At 43.6% G+C, this 11729-nt stretch overlaps 1 protein-coding gene across 1 annotated transcript in view; it reads left to right on the forward strand.

Moving 5' to 3' along the window:
- SF3A3 (splicing factor 3a subunit 3) overlaps positions 1-11729 on the forward strand; it is a 28744-nt gene that overhangs the window by 2698 nt on the left and 14317 nt on the right. The window contains exons 5-14 of the mRNA XM_082647211.1: positions 2961-3033; positions 3410-3501; positions 4541-4623; positions 5763-5901; positions 7180-7248; positions 7678-7745; positions 7902-8009; positions 9147-9216; positions 11212-11376; positions 11471-11581. Coding sequence (XP_082503337.1) covers positions 2961-3033; positions 3410-3501; positions 4541-4623; positions 5763-5901; positions 7180-7248; positions 7678-7745; positions 7902-8009; positions 9147-9216; positions 11212-11376; positions 11471-11581 — 978 coding nt within the window. The remainder of the gene's footprint in view (positions 1-2960; positions 3034-3409; positions 3502-4540; positions 4624-5762; positions 5902-7179; positions 7249-7677; positions 7746-7901; positions 8010-9146; positions 9217-11211; positions 11377-11470; positions 11582-11729) is intronic.

The raw sequence follows: 11729 nt of genomic DNA on the forward strand, positions 1-11729 counted from the left end.
TTTATGACAATGAACGTCTGCCCCACTATATTGTAAAATGATAAGGAGCAGGGATTCCATCTCAGTTATTGAAGAATCCATTAAGCATCTTACACAGCTGACCAAAGGAATTCTGGGGGAAGGGGGAGCAAGGCATGGCTGTAGGAGAAGTGGAGAGAGAGAGGTCAGTGATTACTCTGAGCTTCTATGACTGTAACTAAAAAGTTGTTCCCTTGATAGAAATAAGGAAGAAAGAGGTAACCCACTTGTAGTGGAAATGAATTTTTATGTATGTGGATATTCAGGTGATGTTATATGTAGGTAGAAGTGTCCCATGAGCAGTTGAAATGAGGTGACTGGGGCTTGAGAATTACCGCATGTACTTGATGGTTGAAGCCATGGATCATAGAGTTCTGGGAGGGAGAGACAGTGTGAAGGGAGACTGTCCGCTTCTGTGTGCCTTGGGGCACACTCTTAATAAGGTACTTAACTGAAAAGGAGCCTGGGAAGCCATCCATCACAGGTCAAATGGCAGCTCCAGGTAATGTCTTACTGAAGCTCAGCCAATGAGTTTCACAAAGGAAGTTACTGGGATCAGCTGTTGTTTTTGTTTGTTTGTTTGTTTGTTTTTTTACTACATAGGTCTTTTAAATTTATTTTTATTTATTTATTTTTGGCTGTGTTGGGTCTTCTTTGCTGTGCGTGGGGTCTCTCTAGCTGCGGCGAGTGGGGGCTACTCCTCCTTGCAGTGTGCCGGCCTCTCATTGGGGTGGCCTCTCTTGCTGCAGAGCATGGGCTCTAGGTGCGCGGGCCCCAGTAGTTGTGGCACGTGGGCTCTAGACAGTAGTTGTGGCACACGGACTTAGCTGCTCCGCGGCATGTGGGATCTTCCCAGACCAGAGCTCGAACCCGTGTCCCCTGCATTGGCAGGCGGATTCTTAACCATTGCACCACCAGGGAAGCCCCTCAGCTGTTGTTGATTGGTAACTGCCAGGGTTGCTACTCTGTTGAAGAAGTGGGAGTGGAAATCTGGTCACAGAGGCACAAATAGATAATGAGGTTACAGTAGTGTGGAGTGTTTAGTATGCATTTGAAAGACTGGCAGAAAAAAGGAGAGGAGAAGCAGGAGGATCACAAGGAAAATAGGGAAGGCATACATACTTCAAGGAGCAGATGGAAAAATGAAGAGACTGAAAATACCAGACAGGAGAGGCTATTTATTAAAGTTAAGTGGAGGTACATGAATGGACTCACACACCTACCTATGTCTCCTCATCCCCTTTGGAAGGTAGAGTATTAAGTCTTTTGGTAACCGAGAGAGAAGGCACAAGTACCATTCTGGTGTGTTAACCTTATCCCAGCCCAGAGAGAAAGGTGATGAGGAATAAATGGTTAAATAAATGATTGGAAGAATGCCTAAGATATACTAAGGGAAAAAAAAACTAAGTCTAATTATGTAAGAAACAAAATAATAATCTTGCACTTGCCTGTATGTGCTTGCACAAATATATATATTTAAATACCTAGAGCAGTGGTTTCCAAATTTTGCTGTGCATTTGAATCTGGAAGTGTTTAAAAAGTACTGATACCTCCCCACCACTTCTGATTAAATTTGGTATCAAGTGTGTTAGGATTTTTTAGCACTCTCCCAGGTGATTCTAATGTGCAGCAGAGTTTGGGAATGACTGACATTTAAAAGTCTGTTGGGTTTCCGTGGTGCCGCAGTGGTGAAGAACCACTTGCCAATGCAGGGGACACGGATTCGAGCCCTGGTCCGGGGAGATCCCACATGCCGTGGAGCAGCTAAGTCCCTGTGCCACAACTACTGAGCGTGCGCTCTAGAGCCCGTGAGCCACAACTACTGAAGCCCATGTGCCACAACTACTGAAGCCCGTGCGCCTAGAGCCTGTGCTCTGCAACAAGAGAAGCCACCGCAATGAGAAGCCCATGCACCGCAACACAGTAGCCCCTGCTCTCAGCAGCTAGAGAAAACCCACATGCAGCAGCAAAGACCAAATGCAGCCAAAAATTAAATAAATGAATAAATTTATAAAAAATTTAAAAAATGAAAAAGGTCTGTTGACAGTGGTTAGCTATTCCCAGGAGAATTATTAAAGGGGAACCTTGCTTTTTTTTTTTAATATTTATTAATTTGGTTGCACCAGGTGTCTTAGTTGCGTCATGTGGGCTCCTTAGTTGCGACACACAGACTCCTTAGTTGAGGCATGCGAACTCTTAGTTGCGGCACACATGTGGGATCTATTTCCCTGACCAGGGATTGAACCCAGGCCCCCTGCATTGGGAGCATGGAATCTTATCCACTATGCCACCAGGGAAGTCCAAGGGAACCTTGATTTTTTTTAATATACATATAAATTTACTTGTTTTATTTTATTTTATTTTTGGCTGCGTTGGGTCTTCATTGCTGCATGTGGGCTTTACTCTGGTTGTGGCGAGCGGGGGCTACTCTTCGTTGTGGTGTGCAGGCTTCTCATTGTGGTGGCTTCTCTTATTGGGAGCTTGGGCTCTAGGTGCGCAGGCTTCAGTAAGTTGTGGCGTATGGGCTCAGTAGTTGTGGCACACGGGCTCTAGAGCGCAGGCTCAGTAGTTGTGGCGCACAGGCTTAGTTCCGCAGCATGTGGGATCTTCCCGGACCAGGGCTCGAACCCATGTCTCTTGCATTGGCAGGTGGATTCCTAACCACTGCGCCACCAGGGAAGCCCTGAACCTTGATTTTTTTTCATTTTGTCTTTTTGTGTTATTTGAGTTTTTGTGAGCGTGTGTTATTTCAGCAATTTTTAGTTAAACAATGCAAAAAGGAAAAGGAAAAAGCAAGGTAATTAGAAAACAGAAGAAAGCTCCTAATGAAAAATCAGGCCAAATATAGTGTTAGAAATCCAACTTTCTATATAGTCCATTCTGTGATATTGCAGCTTCTACGCTGAAAAAGCCACCTGAGCTTCTCCTCTTTTTCCCATCAGATCTGTGTGCCAATGTCAGTGGAATTTGAGGAGCTCCTGAAGGCTCGAGAGAATCCAAGTGAAGAGGCACAAAGTAAGTAGCGTTTAATGTTTCTATCCAGCACTAGCAGAAGTACAGGTTAATGACCAGAGTTCAGATTTGCCCTCAGAGCCCTGGAAAGCGGCCCCAGAGAAATTTATAGCCAGGTTCCCTTACTGATTTCCTCTTTGCTAGACTAGAGAAAAGTCTGGACTAGATTGTCATCCTGAATCGGCCTTGGACAAAATAGTCATTTTGTGCTAGCCCAGCTTAAATTCACTCGCCTGGAAAAGCGAGGTCTGTTCACTTTGTGACTAGAGGGAGGATATTTGGGTGAAGGGCTGCATTATGAAACAGTGCAGTCCACTTGAAAAGCCAAGTCCAAGAAAGTGGTCTTTAGTATCTGAATCTTGACATCTGATTCCTTCAGATTTGGTGGAGTTCACAGATGAAGAGGGATATGGTCGTTACCTTGATCTCCACGACTGTTACCTCAAATACATTAACCTGAAGGCCTCTGAGGTAAGGCCCAGGAGAGGGGAGAGTGGCTCTGATTCTAGGGGTGAGTCAGGACACTGGGCTGGGGCTACTAGACCTGAATTAGAGTGTCTTCCTTGTGTTCTGGAACCATTATGTTAGTATTAAAGAGGTGATGTGCTTTCTTGGAATGAAACACTTTTCAAAGTGAAAGTCAGGTTTCTACAGTCAATACAATAAGCATATTTTACTTATCAATAAATTTTGTTTTATTAATACAACAAGCTTATTTTGCTTTTGTAAAAATAAAAAAAATTTTTAAACTCACAAGTACACATCAAGCTTCTGTGTTAGGCACACAGAGTAGTAGGTACATGAAAGATACAAAAACATAATCTCTGCCAGTAGGGCTATTTAATAGCTTTAAAAAGGTATTAGAAAATAACTTACCATAAGAGCTGAGGTTTAATGTGACAGTCTCAGGGTCACAAGGAAATACATGATGAAATTTCTCTTGGAGTTGTGAGGACATGTCTCAAAAGTTGTGACTAAACTTTAAGCTCCATGAGTACAGTCCTGCATCTGTCTTGTTCTCATCTGTATCCATGTACTTGGTCCAAAGATATTCAGTAAGTGATTGAATGAGTGAACAAATGGCACCTTCTGGGACCTTATTTTAGGATGTAGTGGGTGTCAGTCTTTAAACAGGTGCCCTGTATATATTGGGTAGGCCAAAAAGTTCATTTGGTTTTAAGTAAATATAAAAGACATTTTTCATTTTCACGAAGAACTTTATTGAAAAACATATTCACTAACTGAATGAACTTTTTGGCCAACCCAATGCTAATGTTCAACAGATGTTTCTTTTAGCTTATAGTTTATTGACTTGATCTTTATTTCACAGAGTTAATTGTGTATCATATTCTGCTCAGTCCAGTGGAATTAACACTCAGTGCAGGAATTAAATATTGAGGGGGGGAGACTAAAGTGAGCTGGGCCTTGTTAATCTCATTTATTGGAGATTATATTGCAACTTGGTGCAAACACCTAACTGAATCTCTTGTCATTTCTTTTCCCTTTCCAGAAGCTGGATTATATCACTTACCTGTCAATCTTTGACCAGTTGTTTGACATTCCTAAAGAAAGGAAGAATGCAGAGTATAAGAGGTAGCCATTACTAGTTTCTAGACCTCTACTGGATTTAACTAGAAGATTGTTTAATGAGAAGGTTTGAGGGCAGTTTTGAATTTTGTTGCATGAAAGGCATATATGAATGACTTCCAGGTTTATTGGAGGATAGGAATTTTGAATGACATGGTTTCAAAACCATAATACTCTGGCTCTGGAAGAATGTGTGTCTATGGGCACATCCGCGATCTTAGACCCATACTGTTCTTAATGTTGTCTCATTGTAGAAGGAAGTCTCCCATCCAGGTGGCTCTGTGTCTTTGGAGTTGAATGGGAAAAAATTAGACTTTCTCAGATTGTGATTGAAGTTAAGTGCCTGGGTCTGATGTATAGATTTAAGTTTTGTTTGTGTTGTTATTCCCCTGGTTAGTAATCTGTACTCTACCTTCCTCTCTTTTTCTCATTTTCTTTTTACCTAAAATCTTTTAATGTGAGTTAAGACTTTAGTATTTGGAATTGTATCATGAGGATGAAAGAAAATAGGAAAGGTCAGAATCAAGATGACATATTAGGAGAGGGATTTCCCTGGTGGTGCAGTGGTTAAGACTCCGTGCTCCCAAAGCAGGGGGCCCGAGTTCGATCCCTGATCCGGGAACTAGATCCCACACGCATGCCGCAACTAAGGAGGCTGCCAGCTGCAACTAAGGAGCCAGCGAGCCACAACTAAGGAGACTGCCTGCCGCAACTAAGACCTGACGCAACCAAATAAATAAATGTTTAAAAAAAAAAAGACATATTAGGAGAAAGCCAATTGTAAGCTCATTTTTTTTTTTTTTTTTTTTTTTTTTTTGGCGGTATGTGGGCCTCTCACTGTTGTGGCCTCTCCTGTTGCGGAGCACAGGCTCCGGACGCGCAGGCTCAGCGGCCATGGCTCACGGGCCCAGCCGCTCTGCGGCATGTGGGATCTTCCCGGACCGGGGCACGAACCCGTGTCCCCTGCATCGGCAGGCGGACTCTCAACCACTGCGCCACTAGGGAAGCCCGTAAGCTCATTTTTTAAAGTAGTATTTTTACTTGAAAAAACTAGTTTCACTGGAATTATAAGTATGTTTTACAGGACATAACAGTATATCAAAAATAGAAACCTTGCTGTCTCTGTGTTATTTACTCCTCTGTAGATATCTGGAGATGCTGCTTGAGTACCTTCAGGATTACACAGATAGAGTGAAACCTCTCCAAGATCAGAATGAACTTTTTGGGAAAATTCAGAATGAGTTTGAGAAGAAGTGGGAGAATGGTACTTTTCCTGGATGGCCGGTGAGCTCCAGTGGGGGTGTGGGTGGAGGACATGCCAGGGATGTAAACTAATTATTTTACTGTAATCTTGAGCCTCTGCTTTAGGGCATGAGGTGCTGATCCCTTGAGATCAGTTATGGCCATGAGATGTTGTCTGCCAAGTATGCTGGGTTTTCTCTGTGTACTTTGAAAGAGATTTGTCAGGGCCCACTTGCCATTGGCTGGGCCCAGGAGTTTCACCAACCATGTCATTACTGCTCTGTGGTTCCTACTGACCAAAAACTGATATAATTATATGCTAGAAATCTTTATGTTTTCATTCCTGGGGACAGACTTGAGTTTTCCTGAAATCTCTGGGAGAGTTTTTCAATCTGTTTTTTTTTTTGCTCTGCTCTTGTAGGCATTTGGTTGTCATTCATACATGTGTATAAGGGGCCAACCAGCACCTGATACGAACACCTCATCTTACTGCACTTTGCTTTCTTGCACTTCTCAGATGGTGCATTTTTTTACAGATGGAGGGTTTGCAGCAACCCTGTGTCAAGCAAATCTATTAGTGCCATTTTTCATTTTGTTATGGTGGTCTGTGATCCATGATTTTTGTTACTACCAAAACTCACTGAAGCCTCAGGTGGCGGTTAGCATTTTTTAGCAATAAAGTTTCTTTTTTTTAATAAATTTATTTGTTTTATTTATTTTATTTTTGGCTGCACTGGGTCTTCATTGCTGCTCGCAGGCTTTCTTTAGTTGCAGCAAGCAGAAGCTACTCTTCGTTGTGGTGCGTGGGCTTCTTATTGCAGTGGCCTCTCTTGTTGTGGAGCACGGGCTCCAGGCACGCGGGCTTCCACAGTTGTGGCATGTGGGCTCAGCACTGTGGCTCACAGGCTCCAGAGCACAGGCTCAGCAGCTGTGGTGCACGACCCAGCTGCTACGTGGCATGTGGGATCTTCCCGGACCAGGGCTCGAACCCACGTCCCCTGCATTGGCAGGTGGGCTCTCAACCACTGCGCCACCAGGGAAGCCCCAACAATAAAGTATTTTTTAACTAAGGCATGCACATTGTTTTTTTAGACATAATGCTATTGTGTACTTAATAGACTACAGTATAGTATAAACATAGCTTTTATATGCACTGGGAAGCTAAAAAAGTCGTGTGACTTGCTTTATTGTGATACTCGTTTTACTGTGATGGTCTAGAACTAAACCTGCAATGTCTCTGAGGTGTGCCTGTACTTTAGATGACTCCCTTGCCTTCATTCTAAACCTGGGTATTAATAAACATCATATTGTTCTTTCCAGAAAGAGACAAGCAGTGCCCTGACCCATGCCGGAGCCCATCTTGACCTCTCTGCATTCTCCTCCTGGGAGGTATGTTTTCTTTATCCACTGTGCTGGTCTTGCCTGTTCACTCCTCAGAGGGATCACTCAGTCTCCTGTTTTTAATGTGATAAACTTATAAGACATCAGTTCTTGAGTCCAAGCATCTACAAAGAATGTAGAAAGATAAAAAGAATAAAAAGTGTATCCAACTTCTTTGAAAACTATAAACTAAAAATTCTAACCATCTTAAGCTGTAGTGGAGGTAATGGAACACTACCAGTATGGTTATGTATGAACTTAACCCCCCAAGGCCTCTTTGGAGAGTTGGGGCGTACTGCTAGGAGATTGGCTGTGGAATGTGTGGTCTTGCCACAGCTTTAGGAACACCCACACCCCAGCCTGCAAAGATGAAGTTTCAGCATTTGTTGTTTCTCCAAGTCTATTTATAAAAAATTGTAACTTGTCTCTTTCATACAGGAGTTGGCCTCCCTGGGTCTGGACAGATTGAAATCTGCACTCTTAGCTTTAGGCCTGAAGTGTGGCGGGTAAGAGGCTGGTTTTTCTATCAGAACTGTCTCATTTACTGGGTGTTTCACGATCTTCTAAGTGGCTCTGATTCCCTTGTTCTGTCACCCCCCACTGCAAAGATAAGCAGGCCTATAAACTAGTCCTGAATTCCTTTGCCCCTTGTGTCTCCTTAGGACCCTAGAAGAGCGAGCCCAGAGGCTATTCAGCACCAAAGGAAAGTCCCTGGAGTCACTCGACACCTCTCTGTTTGCCAAAAATCCCAAGTCAAAGGGCACCAAGCGGTGAGTGGCTGGGGCTGCACCTCTGCTGATACTTTAAAGTTTTTATTCCCATGCAGAATTCTTACCACAACAGAAATTTTAAAGCCTGTTTTATCACCACTATTGACCCATCTAGAGCCAGTCAGCTCTTTCTCTCTGCTAATGGCAGAGCGTGCTCTCATTGTTATTATAAACCAAAGACAGTCTGTACTCAGCTGACTGAGAGTGGGTGATGTCTGTAAAGTTGAAACTGTGCCCTGGGTACCTTTTGTTACCTCTGTAGCTTATAGAAACTAAGTAGGTTCAAAACTATTTTTCTAAGTACATTTTTACTAATGACAGTTTGTACAGGTTTTTTTTTTTTAAATAAGTTTATTTTATTTTTATTTATTTTTGGCTGCGTTGGGCCTTTGTTGCTGCGCGCGGGCTTTCTCTAGTTGCCGTGAGCGAGGGCTACTCTTCGTTGCAGTGCGCAGGCTTCTCACGCGGTGGCTTCTCTTGTTGCGGAGCACGGGCTCTAGGCCTGCGGGCTCAGTAGCTGTGGCTCGCTGGCTCTAGAGCGCAGGCTCAGTAGTTGTGGCGCACGGGCTTAGTTGCTCCGCAGCATGTGGGATCTTCCTGAACCAGGGCTCGAACCCGTGTCCCCGTGTTGACAGGTGGATTCTTAACCACTGCGCCACGAGGGAAGCCCTGTACAGGGTGTTTCTTATATGTGGTTTTCCTAATTCTCAAAACAATCCCAAAAAGTTTTCCTGATTTTTTGCAGATAAGGACTTAGAAAAGTTATGGAGTGTGTCTGTTATCTCACAGTTACTAAGGAGCAAGGTCAGGATTTGGGCCCAAGTCTGCTGGTTCCAGAGCTTGCTCTTCTGTACCACATTTCCTTTGTATGTTATAATCATGGAAATTTAAATACCTGGATATGTCTTTCACCTTCTAGAATGAGGTCAAAGGGGAAGCTTCCATGCATTCTAAGAAATAACCTCAGTACTTCTATCAGCGAGTGCTGAGCTGAACAGAGCATTTGCTTTCACAACGTGGTATTTCTCACATGCTTGTAATTTTTAATGCACCCATGGAATAAATGTTCCCAGATATACGGAACAGGGCATTGGGTAAAAGAACCCTTGAGTGATACAGTTTCTTTCTTATTTTCAGAGACACTGAGAGGAACAAAGACATTGCTTTCCTAGAAGCCCAGATCTACGAATACGTAGAGATTCTTGGGGTGAGTAGCTGACTCTGCTGAGGGCTGTAAATGCTACAAGATGGGGAAGTAAGAGAAATGTGAATTTGTAGGATTTTTTTTTTTAGGATTGCAAGAGGAAAGATACATATCAAACTACTTCAGCAGAAAATTGGGTTCTCCCAGGGTACTTTGCCCTTTATTGAGGTGCTGTTCTGTTCTTAGGTGTCTGTTGTTAGGTGATATTCCCAAGGTTGCCCAATCCCATGAGGCTAGGCAGAGAGAATAGACTCCCCTTAGTATCCAGATTCTTTGCCTGAGCTCTGGAGTATACCCAGGGGTGACCCAAAAGGCAGATAAGAGTAGCTTTTCAGATGTGACTTATTCTGAAAAGGCATTCCTTACGTGTTCACAAGATTGTGTGAAACTTCTTAGGGCCGGGAGGTTAGTGGTACAGAGCTGGCTGTGAGCTGCTCCTTTCTGAATATTCTTTCAAGAAGAAGCTGAAGTGGGGGTTGCGGGTAGAAAAAGGCCTAACCTGGCCACGATGCTTATCTCGGAGAGAAAGAAGGGACAAGTGGGAGGAAATGACTCTTTCAGGGAAGAGAAGGTGGAGGAAAGGGCACCACTCATCCAGAGAAGGTGGTCAGTGTCTCTGGGAGTCCTGCGGAGGACTGGCCTTTCTGGTTGTCTGCTTTGTGTAGTTTTCAACCACTCTGAGCCTTTGCCTCTACAAGTGCTCACATGGTGCTTTGAGCGAGCAGGTGGCTCTGGCTCAGATAGCTGTCTGCGTGTCTCTGTCAGTTGCCATGGACGTTTTCATTGTGCCCTTGTTTGAGGACCACTTATGTAATAGCTTATAAAACTAAGATTCATCTTTTTGTTTCCTTCTATTACAACTGCTTTTGATAAGAGGAGGCTAGCCAGACATTGGATACTGGGGGCGCTTATATTCTCCACAGTAAACCTGCGCTGTGCTAGGGTGGGCAGCAGTCTGTGTTGCCAGTCCTCTGAAGAAGACTGAGAGGCAGATTTGTGCCCCTGACACAGGTGTGCCCACTACTTCTCCCTCCTTTGAGAGCATTTTGCTTTCCCTGCCAGGAGGTGGCACTCTTGTCTTTGGAATTCCAGCCATTGCCAGCCAAAAATGGTTTCTAGATGTTGCTCTCGTTATGTACTGATGTTATTTTTACCATTATTTCACCATTTATTGGCACCTGTTGGTTTCCAGACATTATGCTAGATCTTTGGATACATTAGTGAATATGACACAGCCTCTTGCCCTCGAAAAGCCCACTTTGCGGCTGAGGGCTACAAATAACTGCAGTATAATGTGACACATGCTGTAATACCTTGAGATTGAGTGTTCTAAGTAGAAAGAGGGAGATAAAAATGTTCCAGGTAGAGGAAACAGCAAGCAAGAAGGTAAAATACGATGAAAGGAAATAATGAGGAAACCAGTGTATATGGGTGTGCCTTGTAAGGGAGGGGGAGTGGTCAGAGAAATTTGAAAAGTTATGTTGGAAATTGGAACCTTGTCCTTTAAGCAGCAGAAAGCCAATAAAAGTTCTTTAAGCAAAGTGTACCATTAGATTGGTTTTTTTGAGCAGAAAAATCTGGGAACAACGTGGAAGCTGGACTGGAATGAGGAGAGACTCAGGGCAAGTTAGAAGGTTGTCATCTTGGTGAGGACGATAACAGTGGGAAGGAGAAGGAAGGACCAGTTCAGGAGATATTTTAGAGAAAGAAGAGAAGAGACTGTTCTCTGTTGTTCTGTGATAGTTCGTGGGCTCAGACGAGTAACTTAGGCAAGTGCTTTATAAAACCTTTGACTTTTTCCTTTAAGATCTGGGGAGAATTATTCCTCTGCTGATGAGGAATTCTGATTTGAAGACAAGACTTTCTCTTTGTTCGATAAGGAAGAAAACCTAATCCTTGGAAGTGAGGGGTCAGCAAGGGTTATAGCAGAATAGGAAATTTCCCTTCTTGTCCTGCACTATTCTTTGACTTCCCTTTTCATTTATGGGCTTGACTTAGGAACAGCGACATCTCACTCATGAAAATGTACAGCGCAAGCAGGCAAGAACCGGAGAAGAGCGAGAGGAGGAGGAGGAAGAGCAGATCAGCGAGAGCGAAAGTGAAGACGAAGAGAACGAAATCATTTACAACCCCAAAAACCTGCCCCTTGGCTGGGATGGCAAAGTCAGTCCCAACACTACCATCTTTCCCTCATATCCCATTTTGGAAGCAGATGCAGACACTAGTCTAATACTGTTTTTTATCTGATTTCTTTTAGCCCATTCCTTACTGGTTGTATAAGCTTCATGGCCTGAATATCAACTATAACTGTGAGATCTGTGGAAACTACACCTACCGAGGTCCCAAGGCCTTCCAGCGGCATTTTGCTGTAAGGAATTCAGAGCCATTTCTCCTGGACGTTGAAGCATGAAACATGAGTCTTTTAGAGAAGAGGATAGGAGCAGCCTGAGAGGATCACTAGTGCCCAGAGCCTAAGAGAATCAGAGAAGGAGTGGATCTAAAGTCCAGCATGTGGC

The sequence above is a fragment of the Grampus griseus genome (genome assembly GCF_964374135.1).
Source record: "Grampus griseus genome assembly, chromosome: 1".
Lineage (NCBI taxonomy): Eukaryota > Metazoa > Chordata > Mammalia > Artiodactyla > Delphinidae > Grampus > Grampus griseus.